Below are 27,513 nucleotides of genomic sequence, written 5' to 3'. Positions count from 1 at the left end.
CTCACGGCATCATTAGAAAAAAAAATCTGTCATTAAGACTATATTTCATTGATATGATAACCATGGCATAAAGAAAATGAGCAAACATTAAAAAGAGACGCAAGGTAAGAGTAAGAATACCATTCACAGTAGTGAAAATAATGCCTTTGCACCATTGCAGCACTACAGGGGTTTGGTGTATGGCTGCAGAGTAGTTCAGTACCTCTCTGAATGGGCAGCTCTCATCTGCACTCCATCTGCAACTCTTCCATTCACTCCATACGCACATCCTCCATTCCACCTTCAAGGAGCACTTTTTACATACTGCTTGTTTGGGCTTTATAAAACATATATTCAAGACCGTTTAAAAGAAAGAAACGTCTAAGTGCGTCAGACCCCATAGATCTTAGCCTGATGTTGGCATTCAATGAAAAGTTATTTAACAGACTGCTGTAAATTGGGAAAATAGGGCAGATAAGAAGGTGGCCTCATTGCAAACTGAAGTCATGTTTTTTTTTTTTTTTTGACTGGCATATTTTTAAATGTAGTCGCACAGCACTATGCATATCGGTATTGTGCTGCCTGTGCCGTTTTGGGAAATTATTATGGTTGCTCGACAAAATACAATGCCTCTAATGAAAGCGAATCTATTTAGTTCAAACTCTATGTGTGACACGTTAATGCATTATATGGTGATCAGAAGAAATTACACACTGTAAGTACTTCAGTCGGCATTATTTTTTATATGTACATGCTTGAAACTGATAAAGCCGTCTTTTTGTAGTATATAATGCGCTATCGCCAAACATTACCCCTTAGCCAAAAATATCAATTTTTTCAGCTTAGTAATTAGGCGTTATGAGTGTTAGTGGCAGTGCATGACTTATATTGTCACTAACATGTACAGTTTACACACATCTTACAAATAATACTGGAACAGTTCAATGTTATTGATATTGGCAGATGTTACTACTAGTGAAAAATTGACTGGCACTAAGGCAACTTCACAAAACAAATTGTAAATATAACTACCTATTTCCAATAACATATAAATATAAATATGTATCTTCATTCGGCCACGATCTCAAACTACTTAGTGCAGTCTTTATGGGTTTCTTACTGGCAGTAGTGTTTGCATTGCCTCTAGTCACTCCCAATAATAGTTAATACAACAACTTACAAAAATTAATTAACAGAAATAAATTAACAAAAAGAACACCGCGAGACATGCCATGTTTAAAATAGCATACCGAGCAGTTATTTATGGAAGGCCATTTGGGTCAAAAACACGTTATAGTACACGTTTCGAATATTTAATGTTAATTTAGTACGTGTTTACTAATGTTGTCAATCACATCACTGAAAATGAAATAAGAGCCAGTGAATTTAAAGAAAATAGAATGTGCAGTAAATTATACGATTAAAGTCGCCTACATTTGAAATTGAAAAAAAAAAAAAAAAAAAAAAAAAAAAAAACAGAGCGTCTGGGTATAAACCGAATCCTGTCACAGTCAACATTGTATGTCTCAAGAAGTCGACATAGGGTTAACAGGTTTAAAGGACTGTGAATCGATGTTGCAGTTTGCAGTATGGCCTTTTGTAAGCTACTCTTACCAATTCCTTTGAAGGATCTCCTGGACTGTGCTGTAAAAGTACCCTATAACTTCCAATGCTGACTGATAAAAGTGCAAGATGCTTAAAAAGCCAAATCGATTACAGACAGTTGTATTATGGTGGGAGATACAAAAACATGTTAACCTAGACTCAGGTTTAAAATGTAATTATGCCCCACTGTTCCAAATGGATGTTTTATTTTGAACAAGCTATACTATACCAGGGTAAACATATGTTAACGGTCCCGGTGTTCCGACATTCAAAATCTTTAAAAAGTCCCGGTTTTCAGACAGTTCATGTAGCGCGAAACATTCCAAACACCTATTGTTAAAATAACATAAACCTTCTTTAATTGAATTGTTTGAAGAAATATACATCTCTGTAAGCGTTATTTATCACTTAAAAATACACCTGCATGTTTTCATGTTGGTAACTGATGTGGTATGTATTCTGTTTCTTGGTGCATATGTGGATTACAGCACACGCCTGTTTTAAACATGCCGTTATCTCCTTTTTAGAACCATGTAAGCAGCGGCTGTTGTCTTACAAAGAATCGACCTACTTTACCTATGCCTCCTGGGACGATAGTACACAACAACATCTGATTCTCTGAAGTCTTTTTGTTTTTGGCAGCTTTGCTTTGGGTCAATTCTATAATGTACATAACCTTAACCCCAGTGTGGGTTTAATGCTACAAAAATATACAATTTAAGAGATAGAAAACCCAAGAGTGGATTTATCTTTTAAAAATGACTCATTTGCAAGCTGGTCTTTGTCCGGAAACTAAAGAGAAAGCTCGTTTGGAACTAAATGAGAACCCAGACACGTTACATCAAGATATACAGCAGGTCAGAGACATGGTCATCACAAGACCTGATATAGGGTTTCTCCGAACAGACGATGCTTTCATTTTAAGGTTCCTTAGAGCAAGGAAATGTAATCAAATGGAGACTTTCAAACTGCTCTCGCAGTATTTTCATTACCGTCAGCAGAATTTGGACATGTTTAAAAGCTTCAAGGCGGACGAACCTGGGATCAAACGAGCGTTGATGGATGGCTTTCCTGGAGTCTTAGAAAACCTTGATCAATACGGCAGGAAGATCCTTATCCTCTTTGCCTCTAACTGGGACGAGAGTAGGTAAATGTACCATGTATACATAGGTCTTATTTTGTGTTTATTTCTACAAAATGCGTGTGTGTGTGAGAGTGTGAGGGAGGGTTATTTGTGTTTAGACTGAAGTTTCTCCAGATTTCACCACAGTGCATTAGTTATGTCTTTACAGCTATGGCCGAAGGTTTTGCATCACTCTACTGATTAACTAATTTTGCTCTAGAAAGTCGAAATAAACCTGCTCAATAATGTTACGTTAGTCTCAATCTTAAAATCTTAGGTGATGCAAAACTTCTGGCCATAGCTGTATGTATGTGTGTTTTTACATTATTACAGTACAGTCCAGTATTATTCATTTCTTGATTAGTTGAGGGGGGAAGTAAAACAGACTGCAGCAGTACTTGAGCCATTCATCTGATCTCTTTACAAATAACAATACAGATTGAACCATAACCATCACATTCCACATGGTCCTTACATCTTAGTGCAGTAAATCCATTAAATATAAGACGAATAGTAGTAAGAAAAAGAACATTCAGTAATACAAACGTTTCGACATGAATTCCTAATCACGTCATGTTCTCATATAGCATCTTATAAATAAATACAATTAGTGCAGTTTCAGATAAAAGTGTAACATTGTGCATTTGGACACAAAAATTCAGTTTAACTTGATTTTCCTCTCTAATACTGCTGTATTGATAATATGTATTTACCATGCTTTATCGTTTACCATACCTGTCTCTGCATAAATGTAAATACAATTAAAAGGTTAAGAATATTTTTATTGTTATAATGATCTACCTTTTTGTATTGTAACATTGGTTATATAAGTGTGTGTGTAAGCACACAATTATAGTTGGTTAAATGCAAAGTATTAAAGTCAATTGGGATGATCTGGGATGTTTGTAATGAAGTCAGATATGAAGAAAGTCTGCTAAACATTATAGTGATACCTTAATCAGCATGCTCCAGATTGAGAAAGTGTGAAAAGTGAAATTCAAAGAGTTACCAGCTGAGTGAATGTATTGTATTAATTTTAAACATTGAAGTCTATTATTATGATCTAAACAGCAACAGAACTGAGTATCTCCATTTTAGTTCTGCTATGTAGTTTATTGACCCTTTTATTAACATCACTAAATACAATAAAAAAAAACAAAGTAGAAACAGGTCAATATTGGTGTAGCTGTACAAGTTGAAATACATTAAACCAGAACCCAGTCTGCCAACTGAATACACTTTCACTCCATAAAAGCTACACTGCATTTAAATGTTCACATCTAAAAGCAACATTAAGTATTATAACCACTAAAACTAACCCAGAACAGTGTGTGTCCTATTCAAGTCCAACTAATTAGTTTCTCCAGTGATTTTACCTTCAATATACCAGGTACAGCAGCAAACATTTGCATACAACATGAAATGTATTAATTTCTTTCTTGAACAGCATCAAACCAATAAAACATAATATATGCCCACAGCTGTAAGATTACACTCTTAATAATTAAATTAATACTTTACAGTGGATACGTTAATGTATGTAGTTATTTATTTATGTAGTTCATTTATATAGTTTACTGGGAGAAAAGCCTTAAGATAGTGTCCAATGAAGTGATTCATTTTCATAGTTCTTAAAGCCAGAATGGCTGTTGCTATGTGTATTGTTGCATTATTCCCTTTTTTTTATTTTAAAAGTTGTACATAAATTATTTAAATAGCAGATTGTATTTTTTTATTTGAAAAGGCTTGAGGTTTATAATCTTCAAAGCCTATAACGTTTGTTTTTAATAGATTCTAACCAAGCTCTTACCCTACATAATAAATACAGATGTTAAATTTCCCATACACTGATTTCAAGAAGGTAACACTGTTTTTCATGTCTCTGTGACCTCTTCTCTAGGAACTCTTTTGTTGACATCCTAAGGGCCATCCTCCTCTCTTTGGAAGTCCTAATTGAAGACCCAGAATTGCAGATCAATGGCTTCATCTTAATAATAGACTGGAGCAACTTCTCCTTTAAACAAGCATCCAAACTCACCCCCACCATACTCAAACTGGCCATTGAAGGGCTACAGGTAAGTCAATTACAGTAGTAACCCTCTGCCGTGAAGATTATACTTGCTGGTTTATTTTCTGTAGCCTGCAAAGGGTGAAGGGTGGGTCGAGTGTAGTATACAAATATTATGCTCTCCATTCTTCCATCTGTCTGTCCATCTTTCACACTTCATAACTCAAAAACTAAGTAGGTTATGGAGGTAGACTAAGATATATAGGAGGGAAACCTTTGACCTAGTCAAGGTCACAGAATACCAAGCCGATTCTCGGTTTTAAATGTTTTCACGAGAGGGGAGGAGAACTGATGATCTGATTTGGATACATTTTGTAGAATTAAACAATTAGGTATAGATGTGGTTCCAGTTGTGAAATAAACCAGTGAATCACAAGTAGGTCAAAATTGCCTCTGTTTTTACCTTTCTCAAAGAACCATTGACCAAGAGCCAAAACCATTTATCCAAAAATGTCTGGATAAGGATTTGCATACATTGTAAAGGATTTCATTGTGAAAACACATTTTGATGGGTGTTGGGAGAGGTCTCATTATCAACATATAATCACTTTCTGTATCTGGTTAATTGCTGTAAATGTGTGTGATAAACCCACTGTATCTGCCTACAGTGGTTTACATATAATGTAATGGCTGCAGATACCAGAATACATGTACTAAGATAGTGTGATGATATGACTGGCCCTATGAATCTTATACTCGGAACTTGTTTAGTCAACTTCATTGTATATATATATATATATATATATATATATATATATATATATATATATATATATATATATAGATAGAGAGAGAGAGAGAGAGAGAGAGAGAGAGAGAGAGAGAGAGAGAGAGAGAGAGAGAGCCTTGTGTTATGAATAGTATTGGCTTGTACTGCATATTTGCTTTACAGGAAGGCAGAATTATACATAACAGATAGTGTAAGGTGCTGAGGGAGAAAGATGATTTTAATGCATTTGCCATTGGAACTTATGTACATTTTAAATTATAGACACATTATATACAAGCAATGCACAGACAATTGATAGATAATCTTTTTGAGGATTGTACTGGCTTGTGGGTGACGTCAGACCAGGAAGAGACACACACAGTACTGGGGTATGGAAGTGCTAATGTTCACGTTTTAGTAATAAATAAAAAGGGTGAACAAAACAAAACGCTTTTATAAAACAAAATGGCATGTTGGCCAAAACAAACAGACACTACAACACCCACTGAACAAACACAGAAATAAGTAACCTGCTGGTTTAAAGCCAACACGAATAGTAATTATTTTTTTGTACCTTTCACTTACGTTCCTCCTCTGAACAAAAACCATCCTGTTCAGCCAAAGCTGTGTGTTTTTACACATGTGACCATCTCCAGATTAGCAGTAACCCAATCAAAGTGGGGACGATCACATTCTGCATGAGTTTAGCATGGATGGGGAAGTTCAACCCCATCCATGCTGCAAAATAACAACAATACAAAAACATTGTGTTTTTAAACACCAAACAAAATAAGTTTTAAATAATAAGTCTTCTACTATCCAACATAGAGTTGGCACGTGTTTACCAAACATCTATTAAACAGTTAAAAACACGGCTGACCACATGAGCATCATGAGCAAATATGAAAAAGTGCTAGCTTGGGTACCAGTGAGTATGGCACTTTGAATGCTGTTAGAGTAGTGGCAAGCTTAACGTGAGCTTAATAAGAATCACTGTAAGGATTTTGTTTACCGCATAGAATGTCAGTGTGGTGTCAGCTCCATGTAGGATCTGGTATAAAATCTGCTTTGCTATGTTATATAAATAAAAATTGGCATTTCTGTGAACCCATGTCTGCTTAGTAGATTTAGCAGGTGTCCTAGGTAACCAAGACAAATGGAATGATGGTGCATCTTATAAAAAACACTGGGATGTGTTATATAAATGTTTATAAAATGAAAGGCAGAGATTGTGCTCTCTGATTGGTCAATTATATGTTCCACCCATTGAAAAATGTCACAACATCACCAGTGCTGGAGTCCTGTACAAAATATTTATATATAGAAATATGAATCCTCTTAACAGGTAAACAAAAAGAAGATGGGAAACTAAATGGGGACTCCATGCACCCTCTCCTAACACCATACAGCATGCACTATACCCGACAAGTTTTCAATAAAAAGATGAGTCACAAAAAAGATATGAAACACTAACAGTAAAGGAAAACTAAAATCATAACTCCACACTGAAAGCAACAAAGAAATTGTGGAATTATGTATGAGGGCTTTAATAATTCACTCTGTCCTGTACTTCCACTACAAAAAATGCATTCCGAAAATGACTGAAAACTCACCTGCTTTTTACTTACATGCTTGGTGCCTCCCAGTTTTACCCACTGGCTGTTCACATTCTTGAAACACAGTAAATAATGTCTATAACCAGTCACAAAAAGTAAGGCATCCATCAGAAAGTACTGGCAAGCGAGCCGTGAAAAAATACTCAGTGCCATGTCTTTACTGGCAGTGGCAATGATCCATCTAAATTCAAACTTCATCCAAAAATCTTTCATCCGCAATGGGAATGACAGAGCTAAAAAAAATCTTTTTCCTGTACACAAACGTCTGCACCACTCTCTTTCAATAACATTACAGCCATCATGTTTTTAGCAACTGTTCTTAATAATCAATCCAATATTCTCCAGTAAAATTTAATTATATTAGAAATACACATGGGATTGAACAGGATAGCATCAGGAATGACAAGCAGAAACTAGAAAGCTGCGTTTAAAGTGCATTTTTATTAACAAACAAAAATACTCAAACAAATAAACAGGCACAAGGACCAAAAAAAAAGGTAAATAAAACAATTCAGCTGTCTGGCTGGACATTTGCCATAACACAGTGTATACACAACTCACCAGCACTCCTCTCAAACACCAACCTCCAACAAAGGATTTTCTCCTCCTTAAATACCTTGTGGCTGGAGCCTAATTAATATAGCAAAAGAGGCTGTGTGGTCCAGTGGTTAAAGAAACAGGCTTGTAACTAGTAAGTCCCCGGTTCAAATCCCAGCTCAGCCTCTGACTCATTGTGTGACCCTGAGCAAGTCACTTAACTGCCTTGTACTCCATCTTTCATGTGAGATGTTGTTGTAAGTGACTCTGCAACTGATGCATAGTTCACACACCCTAGTCTTGTAACTTGTGCTTTGGGATAGTGGTCCACTATGAAAGCTGCTATATAAAAATACAAGATTATTTTTCAAGTAAGGCTCCAAGCACATTCCCTGGTAGGGAGGCGTTTAACCCCCTCTCTGCCAACCCTATATTTACACACAAATATACAATTTATATTTAGGGCTTTGGCCCTGTCACAGGGATCAATAGTTTTTATGACTATTTGTAAAATGGTAAAGATCATACCTCACACACAAGCAAGCTGAGTACCAGTGCACTCTTGTAAACATAGCACACCATTGGGCCCAGGTGGTGAGGAAGCCCTTACTTTCTTTGCAGCTTTCCTGTAATCAGAGTTATTCATTAATTTCTATCTTCTACTCCAAACCTCTCCTTTTTTACTGTTCCTCTTAACTTCACCAACAAAAAGAAGATGTCAGTGTCAACTGTGCCAAGCCATCCACTTAACCCTTGGTTTGCGCACATTAAGGTTCCTTTCTCTCCAGGGTAGGTTCATATGGCAAGGCTCATCAGGGCCATTGATTTCATCAGTGGCTGTACTCCTATTGGAACTACTCTCTTCTGTAACAGGGGTGCTGATATCCTGTCAACTGTGGTGTGCGTCCTGTTGCTGGATTTCACTAATCTGACTTGACCGGCTTCATAAGAAATACGGATCAATGCAAGGCTCCTTGATAATTCTTCAGACTCCTGTCACGCTGGCCCAGCCACAGTTGGTGCAGTCCCAGAGCTCCCACTGCAGATCTTGAGCTGCACAATTGGCTTGTCTGTTGTAGTATTTGTATGTCTATTTCCTTTCCTAAGTCGTTACCCATGTTATATAAACTGGGGTCTAGAGTCCTGGGGTCTATTTCCTCCTGTCAGCTGTCACGTGATCTTTCCCTCGTTGCCAGCTGCACTATTCACAGCAGCCACTGGATTTATTCTAAATATTCCTGATTTTTATTACATCAGAGTATTTACTTCATGCTAATATTGGACTCAGCTTTCGCCAAGATAAAATTAGATAATATGGCGGGAACCAACCAAGCATAACTTTGTTGTAATATATGAGCAGGGGTCTACCTAATTCGCAATTTCATGGAAATCAAGAAATTGGAGGATCACAGTGAAATTCACCTCTTTAGGGGCCAATGTATACCAGACTAGTACAGATAGAAAAAAGAAACCTCATTTAAATCAACTACTTTTCACCGCAAGCAACGCAAACTACATATCTTAATTCTATAGATAGACTGTTTTTCTATTCCTTCACTGTCTATTCCTTCACTGTTCTGTGTGCATTGCAAAAAAATAATAATAAAAATGTTAAATACCATTTAAAGAGAATACTCCAAAGCAGTTAACTTTCTTGTTTACTGTTCACATGACAACAATGTTTTAGTCAACCTATCAGTGCATCTGTACTGGCTTTTCTGTGACCTGTACTGTAAAGTAAGAGGTAGGACAAAGTCAGTGCTGCATTGTTTTGATTTAGGTTGCTAAAATCTAGTTTTCAGCATTGAAGGTAAAATACCAAAAATGGACGACAAAGCAAAAAATGCAAAGTATACTTTAGCTGAGGATCGAGTCAACAAATTTCCCATAGGAACTTTAGATGCTGATGGAGATAATTGTTTTTCACATCTTGAAATTTGACTTGAGAAAATACGATCGATCACTGTTTAGCTTCACAATCACACATTAAATGAAATGTTACTACAGAGGCTGCTAAACAAACTGTAAAACAAATAACAGCTTTCAAAAAACAAACTTGAAAGTCAGCTCAGACAAAAAAGTATTTGTGTCGGTTATAGCCAAGTTAAATTAGTACTAAAGGTATGATCTAGCACAGCCACCTCACTTCAAATAGGCAATTTTTCTATCTTTTAACGCATACAATAAATGCTTGGATGGAGCAAACATGGGCAATTGAAACAGTGAGGCCCTACCCAATAAAATCAAGCCAATATGTGTTCCCTGAAGCAGCAATTTGGAATTAAAAAATGCAGAGGTTTTACAAATTTAAGAAATAGTAACAAAGGTTATGGCAATAGATTAAAAGGTTACTTGCTCATTGTATTATTTTGTAATAAACCTAATATGTAATATAAACTATGTATTATCCAACCTGACCCTCACATGGGTGGGGTAATTCTGCCCCTTACAAAAAATTAGACATTTCGCTGATTGATCGAGACAGTCGGTTCCAAGTGAAAAGGTTGTTATCTTGCAGTAAAGATTAATAACTCAGTTAAACAATTAAGGAAATAAAACAAAAGTTTAAAAATATATGCTTACCGGTGTTTGATTTTTATCAGTTTTTCAGTAGTTGCTATTGACACTGGTGTCCTAGCAGTGCAAGTTACACATAGTTCTCCAACACCACTTTCTGCGTCATGTCCTTTCAATGTTTGCTACCAGTTAAATGTTTTTTTTATTCTTTCTATTTGATTTCAGTGTTGGGACGATGACTCTGTTTTCATTTGATGTTTAAATCTGTAATCTAGCATTCATTCTGTACTGTACTCCGGTTATTTAGGATGATATATGCGCATCTTTAAATGCTGAACAGAAGCCAGGGAGAAAAGCAAAAAAAAAGAGAGTGTGTAATGAGAGAGCCTTGGTGGGCTAATCTGTCGCAACTCTTTATGCAGTTACGTACTCTCTTGCTTGTCTCCAATGTTGCACTACAGAGGTATAGATTGTCATGATTTCAGTTGAATTCTACATGGGTTCACAATTGTGCTATGTTCTGGTGATATTAGCAACATATTGGCTTTCCATCCTTATGTTTCTCCTAAATAATGGTAGTTAGAAGAAGTAAATATAAATAAATATAAACTGTTGTTTAACAGTTCTTTGATAGTTTAATTACATTTTCGGTTAAAATATTTTTTAAAAAATGTAAAGGAAACACAGCCTTATATCTCAGAAACAATTTGAGGTAGCAACTTCATATTTTCAGAAATAAATAAAATTCTAAATATGTTGGTGACCAGGAAATTTACCTCTGACCTAAAATGGCTGCCAAATTGAGATTAGTTGACCTTTGATTTTATAGCTGCATAGAGGCAGTACACTGAGTTATTGTCTTAATGTTTGGTACACAGCTAAAGGTATGTTCTTTGATGTTCCGTTACCAGTGTTGTCCAGGAAAAACAAACCCCTTCCCTGCTGCATTGCTTTAAACTCTAATCAATGATTCAGACCACCTGCTTTAACATAATCTTTAAGGCCTGGTCACATGGGCAACTTTTGTCAACGGCAACAAGAGGTATATCTTTTATATATGTCTTTGCATATTGCGCCTTTCATAGTAGAACACCACCACAAAGCGCTTTACAGAGGTAGGCTGTAAATTGCACATTATATGTAGTCACTTACAATAGGACATTGATTTAACATCTCATCGCAGGACAAGAAGGTTAAGTGACTGACTTGCTCAGGGTCACACAGTGAGTCAGTCAGTGGCAGAGATGGGATTTGAACCGGTGACCTTCTGGTTACAAGCCTTGGACTTAAATCACTCGACCACACATTTGTTGCCTGCGTGTTGCCCAAGCAACAACGTAATGCAACCCAATCATAATGTATGTTTTTGTCAGGATTTAAACATACGGCAATGGAAGACTACGATATAAAAATGTACTAATTACATAAATAAACCTGTAATTCCTTCTTAATTAAATAAAAAAAGTGTATATTAGTAAAATGATTTAGTTAGTAGGTCTAATATGCCAAACATAGTAAATATATCGGTATTCATTATCATAAACAATGTTTTCAAATGTTTGAAAGAGACACTAAGAAGAAATGCAGTTTGGGGGTGGGGGGGGGGGGGGGGGGGGGGGGGGGTTCTGCTTATTGCTATTATGGCTGCTTTGTCTCAGTTGGTTTCTTTCTTCTCTGCAGGACAGTTTCCCTGCTCGGTTTGGAGGAATCCATTTCGTCAATCAGCCTTGGTACATTCATGCACTGTACACCATAATAAAGCCATTCCTCAAAGACAAGACCAGGAAACGGGTAATTAAAATCGTACTTCTGCAGATCTACTTCATGAATTTGCAAGGAAGTAGTTATGCTAATGAGAGTGTCTTTTGAATAATATATTAAGTGTCTGTTAAATGTAAATTAAATATTTTTAATTGTACCTTGTGAGAGTTTGGCAGTGAAGCTAAATGCAACCCTAGTGTTCTACTCTTTAGAGGGGAATTGGCTTCTACACAGTTGAGTGTAGGTTCATTAAAAATGGGATGAACAACCATAATCCTAAAGAAGCAAGCTGTTCACCAGCCACAGATGTAAAAAAAAAAAAAATCTGTATTGTGCTACTCTGGTCAGATTTCCAGATAAATTGCCTCACAATGTATAGGGACAACCTTGATTCAATAGATCCTATCGAATTCTATCAACTCTGCCTTTTGGTACTCATCTGCAATATCTTTGCTAAATATTATACTCTCATATACACAAATTACCTGTAATTTATGAAGTAAACACGACTAGTTGCATTTCTGCTGCATACATTTCAAATAGATCAACTTGATAATCACAGATAAAATGTAGAAGCTGTAAAAGTGTTATAAATTACTTTAGTTGTCACCAAGGGAGGACAAGAAAGATATCTGGATACTTCAAACATGTTTGACACAGTTTAATTAATAGTCTTGTATGACATTTTAAAGCTGCATTATCCCTAATACTGTAAGTGAACAGATTGTTTTAACCATAAAGTATGAACTTCAAGTTCTTATTGCAAAGTCCCTTCAGGTTACTTATTACAAGACATCGTATACCAATGTGATTATCAGTTTTTTAAGTAGTTAAATAATGGACACTAAACTAGGTAATAAGACAATACTTGATTATTGTACCAACCATACTTGGATTTTTTTTTTAATTCTGTTTGTAATAACAACACTCTGATTAGAAATGTAAGGATTTTTCTAACTGAAGTTTCTAATGGAAACATTTACATCCGTGACTTATCTGGGAGCCACACTGGGAGTGCAGCTAAGTTCTAGTCCATCTGTGTCACAATGTCTAAGCACCTGGCTTACTGACAAGTTGCTTGAAGGTGTTTTTTCCACAGCACTTTGTCAAAAGTGAATTATATGCTTTCAGTAAGAATAAATTAAGAGCTGAGGGCTTTCAATTAGATACACTTTAAAATACATCTATGCCTCCTGAGATCTGATAATTGAGGCCAAAACGAACCTCAGGAAAAGCATACCTCAGCCCCTTTGGCATGGCTGTAGCTCTACTGCAGTGGCACAGTATAAGTAAACCTTATTATTTATTGAATATATTTAATTAATTTGAAATCAATCAGTATATACATTTGAGGAAGATAAAGTTATTGGTGGATTTTTTTTTTATTATTATTTCTATTATGTAAAGACATTTTGTGTGTAGACATTTTATATTGAGTAAAACACAGAAACCCTGTAGCTTGTTAAATGTGACATCAAACACAATTATTGGCTTTATTTAATTCATGGAGACAGTCTGTTTCTTTTTTTTTAGTTTTTAGTTTTAAACGACATATATGAAGACCACTGGATGTACCAATCCCACATTGAAAAAAAAAGATAATACTTTTTGCTACTGTAAATACAAAACTACTAGCTAGTTTGGATATATATATATAAGGTAATTGTGTCCTCATTAGGGCAATTTCTTTCATCGGTGCAAACTGGGAGCTTCCACAGCACAGGGGTTGAATACTTATGCAAGCCAGATATTTCAGTTTTTTATTTGTCTTAAAAAGATTTCCCAACATAAAATCAATGTCACCTTACAATAATTGATTTTGAGTTTAAGTGCCATGCAAAAGTATTCAGACCCCTGACCAATTCTCTCATATTACCAAATTACATATGGTACATTGAAATTTCGTTCTGTTTGATATTTTATTTTAAAACACTTAAACTCAAAATCAATTATTGTAAGGTGACATTGATTTTATGTTGGGAAATCTTTTTAAGACAAATAAAAAACTGAAATATCTGGCTTGCATAAGTATTCAACCCCTGTGCTGTGGAAGCTCCCAGTTTGCACCGATGAAAGAAATTGCCCTAATGAGGACACAATTACCTTACCATTGGCCTCCACCTGTTAACCATTAAAGTTGCTGTCACATTTTCTGGATAAAAACCCCACTGTTGAAAGATCATTGGTAAGGCTGTGAATCTGAAGGGAAATGAAGACCAAAGAGCATTCTACAGAAGTTAGAGATAGAGTAATACAAATGCATAGATTAGGGAAAGAGTACAAAATAATATCCAAGTGTTTGGATATCCCAGTGAGCACAGTTGGATCAATAATCAGGAAGTGGAAGCTGCATCACACCACCCAGGCACTGCCAAGAAAAGGCCATCCCTCAAAACTTTGCGCTCAAACAAGAAGGAGACTTGTGAGAAAAGCCACAGAGAGGCCAACAATCACTTTGAAGGAGCTACAGAGTTCAGTGGCTGGGAGTGGAGTCATGGTGCACCAGTCAACCATATCAAGATCTCTGCATAACACTGGCCTGTATGGGAGGGTGGCAAGAAAGAAGCCGTTACTCAAAAAGTGCCATCTGAAAGCACATCTGGAGTTTGCCAGAAAGCATGAGAGTGACCCAGCTGCGATGTGGGAAAAGGTTTTTTGGTCAGATGAGGCCAAGATAGAGCTTTTTGGCCAAAACTCAAAGCGCTATGTGTGGTGCAAGCCTAACACTGCCCATGCCTCAAGACACACCATCCATACAGTGAAGTATGGTGGTGGCAGCGTCATGCTGTGGGGATGCTTCTCATCAGCAGGGACTGGGCATCTTGTTACAATTGAAGGAAGAATGGATGGAGCAAAATACAGGAAAATACTGCCAGAGAATCTACTTCAGTCTGCTAAAAAACTGAAGCTTGGGGGGAAATTCAGCTTTCAGCAGGACAATAATCCCAATCACAAGGCCAAAGCAACATTGGAGTGGCTCAAGAACAAAAAGGTGAATGTCCTACAGTGGCCCAGTCAAAGTCCTGATCTCAATCCCACTGAGAATCTGTGGCACTATTTGAAACTTGCAGTCCATAAGCGTCGTCCAACCAACCTGAACAACCTGGAGCAAATCTGTCAAGATGCGGAAGGTGCGGAAGGTGGCTCTACCAAATATTAATGTGTGGGGGTTGAATACTTATGCAAGCAAGATTTTTTAGTTTTTTTATTTTTCTTAAAAATATTTCCCAACATAAAACAAATGTCACCTTACAATAATTGATTTTGAGTTTAAGTGTTTTAAAATAAAATATTGAACAGAACGAAATTTCAATGTACCATTTGTAATTTGGTAATATGAGAGAATTGGTCAGGGTTTTGAATACTTTTGCAAGGCACTATATATATATATATATATATATATATATATATATATATATATATATATACACACACACATATATATATATATGTGTGTGTGTGTGTGTGTGTGTGTGTATATATATATATATATATAGTCTGCCTAGATACACTAATGTAGTATTTATTTATTTATTTGCAGATCTTTCTTCATGGAAACAATTTGAACAGTTTGCATCAGCTAATCTTTCCGGAGTGTCTGCCTTCAGAATTTGGGGGCACTCTACCCCCTTATGACATGGGAACTTGGGCTCGGACATTATTAGGACCAGACTATAATGACGAAACAGAATACACTCACACATACAATGCATTGCATGTAAAGCAAGTGCTGGGAAACACTGAGAGAGACTGTTCTCCCAAACACATGAAAAGGTGAGTGGATTGGGGGGGCATGTACTGTAATAAGCAAAAAGAAATGTCCAAAGCTCTGGCTTGAGACCAATTTAACTTTCCTTGTCACTCTTCTTCTGCAGTCAGAATTGTCGTTTGTTCCTGTGTCCAACAGTGGGGCTGTTGTCGTATTATTATTATTTGACATGTGTACACCGCGCAATTTATAATATACACACACACGCGCATATATATATATATATATATATATATATATATATATATATATATATATATATATATATATATATATATTCCTGCCTGAAGTGTTTTTTAAGTGATTTGTGAACGTTATTGATGAATCTGTCCTTCAACTGATATTGTTAAAAATAAAAAAGCAAAAACAAAATATTAGTCTTATGATTGTAATGAATGTTATAGAAAACACCACATCAGCATTAGGCTAAACAATGTGTCCAAAGAAAGAATAGCTGTTCCCAATCCAGCAAAATGATTTTGAGATTGCAGACATAGAATTACATTCTTGGTTTTCATTTGCTTAGATACTGATCAGCCACACAGAAAATTGTGGATGCCATTATAACACTAGTGAAAGAATAGCAGAATCCTTACCAAACAACATCAGTGCCAGCAATAGAAACACAACAGATTATTAAACAGTGATATATGTAGTGCACTGGGTTTGCTGGCACTGGTAATGGATTGCCATGGTAATACCATGATCCTGTATCAGAATATGAAAATATAATGCTGTGGTACTCTTCTAAATTACCAATGGTACATATACATTACCAATGTAGTGAATAGTGTACCACAAAAAGAAAGACTATAGGTGTATAGTGAAGCATTATATGATATAGGTTTACAGTGCAGCCTGAACTAATTTATTAACCAAATATTTTTGTATTTAGCATGAATCGCTTTGTGTTGAGAAACCCTCATCATAACAGGGATTCAGAGAAGGATAAAGAGTAAGTAGCAGGGTTCTGAAAAAATATAGCGTTACACGTCTCCACATGTTGCTGCAACTGTTTTAATAACGTACCTGCCATTTTTCTTTTCATTGTTAACATCCTGACAACTTTTTACACTTACAACTTTAAAGTCTGTTTCAAAGCTATTTTCTAGTGCACTGATAGTGTCAGGATTATTGCCCGCATTGTCAAACAGGTAACACAGCAATAACGATCCATGATGTGATACAGAACAGAAAAGCCATTGCGCTAGGTTTTTTTTTTTTTTTTTTATTGCTTTCCCTGCAGTGATTTAGAGGACAGATCTCAAAGCCCAGTGCACTAGAGCGGTCATTTTGAAAAGAGCTTTGAAACAGACTTTAAAGTTGTAAGTGTAAAAAGTTGTCAGAATGCTAACAATGAAAGTAAAAATTACAGGTATGTTATTTAAACAGTTGTAGCAACATGTTGAGATGTATAACACTATATCTTTTGGAACCCCACTACTTACTTCAGGTCTGAACTTAGTTATAAATAGTACAATGCTTGAAAATTGTCATAAGAAAATGTAAGTTATTAGGTATCAGTAACTAAAAATGCAGCTAATCACTATGATATGGGTATGTGGAGTATCTCACTATACAGCTAAAGAAACTTGACTTGTTGTATTATAAGCTGTGTTTATGTGTCCTGATTTGTTATTTGTACCCTTTATGAAAAACCATTTTTACCATTTTTCAACCATGAACTGGTTGAGTTTTGTTTTTTATTACACCTGGAGAAATGCTTTCTCTTGTTTCCAATGCTAATTTGCTGAGAATATGGTTTGAGGTTTAGATGCACAGTGCCTAGAGCTGTGTAAAGAAGTAAGTAGGTAGATGTACTGTTCCTGGAATAGGCTCCCTCTTGATCTCAGGTCACTAGAATATCTTTTACACAACATTTATTAATCTTTTTAAGGGACGATTGTAATTCGCCTTACACCTTATTCTTATTAGATATTACTCTTGTTTTTTAGGTTGCTTTTTTTTTTGGATTGTGGTTGTGGGACAGTACTGCATTTTGTGTGTTAATGCTTGTTGTTGATGTATTTGTATCTTGGAGATTTTAATTGCCCAGTGCAGCTGTGTAACTGTATGAATGTACCAGCTGTCCACCTGGATTAAAATGAAAATGCTCATAAGGCAATCTTGGTGAGTACAGTTCTAATCATAATACATGTTCTGCTAGCTTTTCTTTTGTCTCCCACAATTTCTAATTCACCCTAAGTTCCTGGTATTTAGGCTCCTGCTACATATATAATATTATAAAGGGTGTTGTGCAGTACAAGCTGATAACTCTTAGCTAATAACCAAAGCAGTAGTAAAGGCATCCCACTGTCCCAGACCTCTGTCCTCTGCCTCACGTGTCGTTTTGGCTTGTACTGCTGTTTGTGCCTCTGTGGCGGCATCGTGTGCGGTAGAGTAAGAATGTTTCTTAAACAAGGGATAATATTAGGAAGTATTTGTCTCTTTGCTAAAACGTTCAGCTGTAGACATCGAAGGAGCAGGCAGCATTGCAAAGCTTCACCCACTGGCCTGTGCTAAAGGAAACAATATGTTTTCAGTTTATACTATGGGCTGTAAATCTGTAACTCAAAGCTAATTTATCGTTGACACTCTATAGCAACCGGGAGACTGTTTTGATCAGGCCAGATTATTTTACTGTGTTTTTTTTATGTAATAAGCAGGGATGTGGTTCTTGTTAAAGCTTTTCTTGTTTTTGAGTGAACTGTAACGGCTAAAAACAAGTACTTTAAGTTATTTTGGTCAAAAGCTTTGTCTCACAAAGACGGCTGTAGTGGGTGACAGAGACTAGAAACCAGGAACCAACAAATAAACAAACAGAGAGGTGGAGTTTGGTGAAGCTCAGCGATTGCTTTCGCTCAACATTTAATAATGAACAAACAGAAAATAAAAGGTTGTAAGACAACCAAAAACACAGGACACGGCACTTTCGCCAAAATAAAGAAACAAACAAAACGGACTACACAGACAAACACGGTGAGCTGATATTTTAACTATTATTACAATTATTACCTCCGTCTCCAATCCCATTCTCCATTCACCAAACACAGAACCCTGAGTGAGTGAAAACACGCTGCTTTTATGCAGCTATACCGAGACTCAATCGCTAATCATTCATTTGGAGTTGCACGTGAATTAATAAAGTGCAATTCCCCGTGCTCACATATTGCTACATTTTACCTGCATGTGAAGTGTTGTGCAATCCTCGTGCCTAAATACAAATATACATTTTAAACACTCGTGTTACAGACCCGTTTACCAATGACTATACACCAACATTAACACACAACACGCAACATACAACACCGAAATATACACAGGGGCAGGCAACATTGCCACACATGGGTATTAAGGGTTACTGTTAATGACATAGAATCCGTCAAGAAAACATTAATGAGGAATGCCATTAAGTTGCCAATGGATATATTTGCATCCTTACCTCATGTAACACTGACTTGTGGAGGTGGGGTCTTTCCCTAAATGTGCACATATTTTTTTATATAAAGCCACTCATATAGGGTATGTAAGTTCAAATGGCATTTCATATATATTTGCAACTATAAAAAGACTAGTATATACTGTAATACTAGAAAGTTATTTGATAGGTTTATAATACCATATTCTAATATAGATTCAGTATTGGAGTAACATAACTCAGGACCACTCAGAATTATTGTAAATATTATAAAATGGTAAGTTCTGCAATTACGTCTACACGGTACATCAGATACTTCTCCCTCTGCTCATCACACCTGAGTGAAACAGATGATGGGCAGTGATGTGTGGAAGAGCTAGTGAAAATCAAAGCAACAGGAGCTTATGTCTTTTTTAACAAAGCTCTTTGTGTGAACCATTCATCACAGGCAGCCAGACAGACAGTTATTTGTAGAAGGTGGTCTGGTTGTTATAGGTGCATTGTGTGACTGTGAAGGTAGTATAAAGAGGTGAGGTAACATATAACATCTTAATAATACAATGTTTTAATATTACATGTACAGTATGTGTAAAGAGGTGTAGACCACCTTCCTTGTAACCTTGCATTGTCCTCTGGAATCCCTTTAATTAGCAGGGATAAGCAGAAACCATTAAATCTCCAACCCCCAATTCTCTTCTCCCCTCCTCTCTTCATAGTGCCTCTAATTAGTCCCTGATCCATTATATTCCCTGATTTTTGAGAGTTCAAATTGAAGTAGCTGGAGAAGATTGTATGTGCCTGTGGCAAAGTGGTTAACAGTGTGCAGGTATGCAGCAGCGATCAATGAACAGACAGACAACGATAATCCAGGTGCAATGATATTTTATTTGTAAAATCCAAAGTCTGATGATGAAGCGGCAGTAAACAGTAACAATGAGAACAGCCCATACAGCGACGTGTATTGCTCTGTTCCAATCCACAAGTTGGTCCTGAAAAACAGTCCCATTTCCTAAACACCCACACATAACACAAAACACAACTTAAAAAGGTTTCAAGAGAGAAATCATTTCTGCTTAGTTTGCCGAAAAGTGAGCAAGAGTCACATTAACTGCCACACTGTTATTTCTTTGCTACTTCATTAGAGATAAATGGGTCAGAATTAAATGGATTTGATTGTATTGATTGGAGACTGTAAGAGAGCACCCAGCACCGAAGTAGGAGAACCAGAGCAAAAAGCCATAACAGCAGCTCATCTCAACAAAAAACCTCTCAGAACGTTAGAAAGCTTGTCAGTTTGGGTAAGAAAGGATTGCACATCTAGAAACATGTTACCTTTCATGACTCATTTTCAAAGCCCTTCAACATCCCCCAGGTAGAATCCCCAAATAATGTTATTTGACAACCCATGCCTGAACTGTGACGTCTGACATGTGGCTTAAGTGCTGTAGTGCCTCCTGCAGACGTGGCTTAAGTGCTGTAGTGCTTTGCGGTTACCTGCCTAGAAACAGGTTTTTATATCTAGCTCTCTCATTTGTTGTGTCAGTCTCTGAGAGGGAAAGGGTTGTTATAGGTTGTTGTTAAGGTTATGTTTGATTTATAGCTAGTGTGAAAGCTTTCCTGGTCATTTAGCATTTGATTAACAATGTCTGAAAAAGATGGGGCTTATCAAACCTGAGGGTTGTCCTACTTGACAAGTGGAATCTATTCATAAACAATATCATACCAGTACATGCAGTGCTTTAGGTACAGAATTAAAGCTGTGCAGTAAATCTAGAAGCATTAAGTCACAGACAGTTGTACCTATGAGTTTCTGTCCTTTGTGGCAGTCAAAACAAAACACTGCAGTAAAATAGGTTGTTCTTATCAGCTTGGCAACACAGCCTGTTCAAAACAGCTAAATGATGTAGATCTAAAGTGACATTACAATGGCAACGCAAGGTTCCTGTTCTAGTGGGTAGGATTGCTGCAGTGGTGGATGCCAATGGTAGTAGAATGGTGCCACAGTGGCAGAATTTTTATATTTGACATACAAATGATATGGCAATGGCATGAATCAATGCACATACTATACACACTGGTAATCTTTTGCAGTAGCATGAAACAATAACACCACTAATGTGAACAATAGGAGACAATGTAAAATATGTATTTTAGATCCATTGTCTTACCAGTGCTGGCTATAGTTTTCCTAGTTAGCTCCAAGGTAATAAATTAGTATTATAATGTTACTCCAGTGCTATGGGAAGAAGTATTGAAATAACGAATTAGACACCGATAGTCAATTTGACTTTCTGAGCAGACTTTTTTGTTATGACACAAAATACATGTATTTGATACACTGAGAGGCAATTCCTTAAAAATGAGCAAAAGTTGTAGCCGCCTGTATGGAGTCCTTTCTTAGGTCTTGACCGCTTGCTCCTCAATAACCATGTCTGCTGTATCAAATAAATCCTAGAGAAAGTTAAACTTATCTTAATTGCAATTTGCAATAATATACTATAGACGATGTATTAAAGCATAAACACTAATAAGAAATACTTAGGAGAAGCTGTATTTTTCTGAACTGTACTGTGTAAATGCCTCTTTCATTCCCTATTATCGTGTTTAAACAAATGTGATATCTGACAGTGGTAGATGGTGCAGTTCTCTTTAAAAGATGACATGAATTGGATCAAAGCCACTGTAGTGGCATATGCACATACAAGTTGCTTTTCTCTCAAATGCTGTCATGTGGTTTTTGTAAAGAGGGTTATCATTGAACAATATAATATAAATAGATTCATGGCTGGTATTCCATGAATTTATGTCTGTCTGTTTCAATCAAATCTTATTTTGACACAAAGCGAAGTCTAAAGATGACGCTATTTCTACTGGGGGTTATACTTTTCTTTACTCAGTTTCAAAATATCTTCCTTGAATATTACTGAAGCTAGTAATACTCATTTAATGGGAAACTTGGTTGTATTTCTGGAAGGAGAACCCGCCCACTAATCAACACTTCATCTCCAAGCGCATAAGCTCCTTGGGGCTTTCATTCATGTTGTTTCTTTTGTTTGGCCTCTCCATCACGAGAGGTAGGGCCGAACAGGGAGATGGTCGTCTTTTGAGTCTGGAGGAAGGGCTACTATCAGCCATGGATTCCCTAAGGTTTCCTCCTACCTTACGTGAGTGCCAAGCGGTTCGTATTTATTTAATGCTGTGTGTGACAGGCTGGAGAGGTTGGGCTCTCCCTCAGTGCAGTCATGCTCTTGTGGGCGGGCCCATGTCTCAGCAGTTACTTTTCAGTCTGTTTTATTAACCATTCATCCTTTTCCTATCCTTTGGGGGGTAGGTGGCAGGTTTTGTATAACCATTCATCATATTTATTATCCAGTCATAGTGTGGTGGCTTTGTCTTTTGGGGGGAGGTGGCCCACGCACCAGTTCCTAACTGCGGCACTCTCCTACATGATATAGATTGTGTGTATGCTAGCCAGCCAGCATTGCGGGTAGCTGTCAAGCACCCAGGGACAAGGTCTCCAACCAAATTCATCATCGTTATTGATTCGTCTGCTCAATTGCAATTCAATTAATTCACATTGCGGATTGTCCGTCCTAAAAAAATGAACCTGTTCATCTGGGCGTTGTACATGAGTGTGGTAAAGACTATATCAACAGCAAGGATTTTGCACATTAGTAAAGGAAAACACAAATATATTTATACTACTGTTAATTGATGCACATTTTTTGGATTAGTTAGGTTCATTAATACTCATGCTTACCAAACAGCTTTATACAGTATAAACATTCTAAATAAATGTAACACTGTATGTTGGTTTTATTATTCCACTACTCTTCACCAGGTATTGGGACAGCCAGTTGAAAGGTAATGTGTGTGTGTGTGTTTGTGTGTGTGTGTGTATATATATATATATATATATATATATATTATATATATTATCGATATATATATATGATATATATATAATATATATATATTTCCACTACGCTCACTGCAATTTCAAGGAAATGTAATTATGTGTTGTTGGCAGGACAGTACATGCCAGTAGCATCAGTTGGATTACAAACTGTTCTATGGGCAGTCTACAGATGTGCAGTGAAGGTGTATTGTGGATGCAGGGATACTGTCAGTATATAATTAGGTGACTTAAACTTCTTCTGCATGTTAAATGCCATTCAGATCACAAGGATGTATTCATAACTTTCACTGAAGCATGAAAAGTACCCCATATAAATAGCACCATTTCTTCTAAATCGTACTAGTTCAGAGTCAGTGGTATCCAAGTTGTGTCTAAAATAATGTAACTGTTGAGGTAACACTTAATTTCCTGTTATTTTAACAAGCAAATGTATACGTGTAACAAAGTGCCCGCCCCTGTGTATATTATCTGTTATGTGTTGCGTGTGGTGTGTTTAAATGTTGGTGTATAGACATTGGTACACGGGATATAAACGGGTCTGTGTAACACGAGTGTTTAAAAATGTATATGTGTATTTAGGCACGAGGATTGCACAGCACTTCACGTGCAAGTAAAATGTAGTAATATGTGAGCACGGGGAATTGCACTTTATTAATTCACGTGCTGGGATTCAAGTGAATAATTAATTGGTAATTGAATCCCAGCACAATAGTATATATAGATGCACGTTGTCACATACTGGGGTTGGGTGTTCGGTGAGCGGAGAACGGGATTGGAGACGGAGGAAATAAGTAAAGTAGTAATAATAACAACAAAGTATCTGCTCACCGTGTTTGTCAGTGTCTGTCCGTGCACCGTTTTGTTAAGTTTAGTCTGTTTTCGTTTGTCTATTTATTTTGGCGTAGAGTGCCGTGTCCTGTGTTTTTCGTGTTTGTTAAACCTTTTATTTTGTATTAAACCGGCGCCAACAGGCGTCTTCATCACTTCATTTCATCCGTCCTGTGTTTTGTGTATTGCATTCCTTTTCCTGGTTCTGACGCCGCCCACTTCGGCCGTCTCTGTGACAATACGTTATCACATTATTTACATTTTACATTTCCTCTGGTGCTTAAAATGTTTCTTAATGGTTTAAAGATCTTCATTGTATATTACTAAAGCTAGCAATACTCATGTGAAGTAAATTGACCATTACATAGTTTAAATGGAAATGTATGTAGCAAATATTCCATGAAAATGGATCCTAAATATAGTGAGGCAGAGTTGAGGGGATCTGAGGAAAGATTAAATGGAATTCATCAACAGATCTTTTAATCATCTACTCGGCTGTGGAAGAAGATTTTCTGAGGATATACAAATGATTGAGTTATCCTTTCTGCCAAAAGAATTTGGGAACATTTGTAATCATATGTGTGAAAGCATGAAAGAGGCAATAATTTACCATTGAGAGTGAAACTAACAGTACAGGAAGACAAGCGGTGTTAGGCAACAGGGTAAAGATGGACCAACACACAACGAAAGGAAAGTGAGAAACCAAAGTATAAGGTTTGAAGAAGGAACTGAGTGTAAGTCAGCAAACTGGGTTTCGAGTAGAGCAGTTATTAATCTACAATGCCCTCAGGACTTTAGATTCTTGGAACTCTTACTCGAACGTCAGCTTATTTTGAAACATTCAAGTATACACATTTTTTCGGATCATAACAGCATTAATATCATCAGCCGCAGTTCTTCCTTCTTGATAATTGACCTTTCATTAAGTGCTGTAACAATAACCATTCACACAGTTTTCAAAAAGAGAAGCTGCCATTATTACTGTGCCATGTTTTCTCTCATTGAACAGTTACACAAGTGCTGAGAGAAGTCTCCACTGGAGTGGCGTGGTTTAGAAAGAGCAGGGACATTAACACAGGATGCTGTGCATGACCTCATGCTTCATGTGTACACTCAGAATTATTTTAGTAGGATCCCTTTCTGCCCAGCTTTGTTTGTTTTAATTCTTGCCCAGGCCCTGGGTTCAGATGGATTTTAATCTTAGCAGTACAGTATATTGAACAAGAGTAAGTACAGTTTGTAAGCTTCTTGGTGGAGGTAAAGCTGGATAAAACAGCAGAATGGCGAGATTACCACAGTCAGGGTGCTGCAGAGATTAAGCCTTTTTTTTGCTATTCAGATGTGTTACTCTTCAATGATAAAGTCCAATGCTATCTGTATATTTTAAGCCTAAGCAGGGAAGCAGAGTTTGGCTGACACCCACGGTGGTTGGTATCTGCCACTGCAATTCTTATGGGTGCTCTTGCATTTTAAAGTTATCTAGTCAGCTTTAGAGAGGGCAGTCTTGAGATGGGGTTTAATGCATTTCATCACACAGTGGTCATAAAGGGAATTTTCTGGGAGTGTAATATGTCTGTTGAAACTGAAGGGATAAAAACACTGTCAATATGCATTCATTTGACATTTTTCTGACCTTGATAGAATGCAGCATTTCTCAAATTCAGGAAGAAATGTTAGCTTGGTTTGTTTTAACTTACACAAGAACTACTTCTGAGCACTTTTAATTTGTTTTACTCTTTGCTGTAAAGTTTTATTTAGTCTTAAAACTCCCTATGGTGTATATTCCACACTTCTTCATAATCCTTTCAAACACGTAATTGTTAGATTGCAGAAAGAGCTCTTGTCAACTAATTGTTCCATATATACAGGTGACTCTTTGGAGCTGCAGTTGCTTGGTTAATCCCAGGTTTGCATAATCGTGTGAGAGGATTTGTTCCAATGCCTTTATCAAACCTTTGCAGTCTTAGACAAAGAAAGCCAGGTACTGACTGCATTAACAGGACCCCAGAGGGTTTTATTGGAGTCTGCCTAATCTATTCACCAAGAAGTGTAAAAGTGAATGTCAATGGACTCAGTTTGAAAATGAAGCAACCCTCCTTACATTCTGTTCCTGTTTAGTACAAACATTTCTGTATGATCAGAATAGAAATACTGTATCACAATAAAAGCTGACATAACAAAGTGAATTCCAGAGGAGAGCTACTTTGACTTACAGTATCATGCTGTGTTTTGTGATTTGAATACCTTAAATCATGCTGTGGGTCGATATTATCTTATGAGCAATATATTTTTATGACAATGCAAATGTAGAATTATCCAGTTATACAAGAAAATGGTCATTATACCACCCTGTACACATATCACTAATTGTGTTTATGTGCGCTGGAATCTAGATTTTAGACATGTTTTAAAGATGTGGAGTGCTGAATACATTCATGAAACCTGAGGAAAACTTTTTTTTTCTCTCCATCACCTTTTCACCAATTGACTCCAGAGTTGACAAACCTTAAAAGCTTGATAACCGAAAACTGAAAAACTATCTGAATCTGGGTTCTGCGTTACTGTAACATTGGAACCCATGTTCTGCAACAGAGACAATCATGCTAATTCCACCACACTTAGATGTGAAAATTGTGGATCATCTGAGTATACACTGTACATACTGGACCTGCGGTCCATTGGTCACCTGTACCACCAATACAATTTAGCGGAGCAAATGTTGCTTATCAGTAAAATTTTCATTTTTATATGCAAGTGACTGCATCTTTTTTTTTTACCTTGTAGGTCTCAGTCGGTCGTGGAACCTGGAACTCTGAAGCATGAGGAAAAGGATGACGAGAATACCCAACCTTTGCTTGCTCTGGACTGAACGCAGTGTGAGCTGTATGCACATGTACAGCACACCATGAAATCTGCAGCCTAGTCTCAGTGGTACAGTGAATAATGAAGCAAATCCATCATTAATTCAGTGCCAGCTTCTTCAAGTGTCATTTTACATTTTAGTGGACAAGAATGTCACCAGCCATCAACATTGGTAGCTAACTCCAGCTGAGCAAAACTACAGCTTGTTTTGCTATAGTGAATGTTGTTTTAAAGCTATTTTGTATTTGCAGCAAATAACCTTTTAATAGGGGCATATTTTGTACTGCAGATTTTTAAATGGACTATTATCAGTTGTTTTAAAGATTGTATATTCCATTAAGTCTCCCAAATATCATAATTTATTTAAACAAAGACTAAAAAAACTGCAAAATAAATTACTTAGACCTAATCTTATCCTTTGTTTAGTCGTAGGGACAGTGTGGGAGTTCAGTCAGCCATATAAATATGACCCGTGTTCATACTTTAAGAATTTTTGTTTTAAGAGTATGGATTTAAATGGCAAAGACATTTTTCAAACCTGACCCTGGTTATTTAATGGGTCTTAGGATTTATTGTAATAAATGAAAACAGCCAACAGAACAATACTGAATAAAATATGAATGAAGGAACCACATTTGTCCAATTGAGGACTACTTTACATGTTTAAAAAATAAATAAATAAATAAATACATCTGTGCTTTTATTCCAACTGTAAAGCAAGCCAAAGTATGAGGCAGCAAAATAAAACTGTTTTGAGTCATTCTTGTCAGAAAGTTAGAAGATTTACTATACCCATCATCCA

General features: G+C 36.6%; 1 protein-coding gene across 1 annotated transcript; it reads left to right on the top strand.

Moving 5' to 3' along the window:
- On the top strand, window positions 1–27,335 carry LOC121313812 (clavesin-1). The gene is made up of 6 exons (XM_041246607.1): window positions 1–104; window positions 2,112–2,731; window positions 4,608–4,782; window positions 11,835–11,945; window positions 15,457–15,689; window positions 26,634–27,335. The coding sequence occupies exons 2-6, from the start codon at window positions 2,343–2,345 to the stop codon at window positions 26,716–26,718; spliced, it is 993 nt and encodes a 330-aa protein (XP_041102541.1). The 5' UTR covers window positions 1–104; window positions 2,112–2,342; the 3' UTR covers window positions 26,719–27,335.
- Window positions 27,336–27,513: the final 178 nt, after the last annotated feature.

The sequence above is a fragment of the Polyodon spathula genome, chromosome 4 (assembly GCF_017654505.1).
Source record: "Polyodon spathula isolate WHYD16114869_AA chromosome 4, ASM1765450v1, whole genome shotgun sequence".
Lineage (NCBI taxonomy): Eukaryota > Metazoa > Chordata > Actinopteri > Acipenseriformes > Polyodontidae > Polyodon > Polyodon spathula.
Note: the sequence above shows the minus strand (reverse complement) of the source record. Positions and strands in the feature narration are given on the sequence as shown.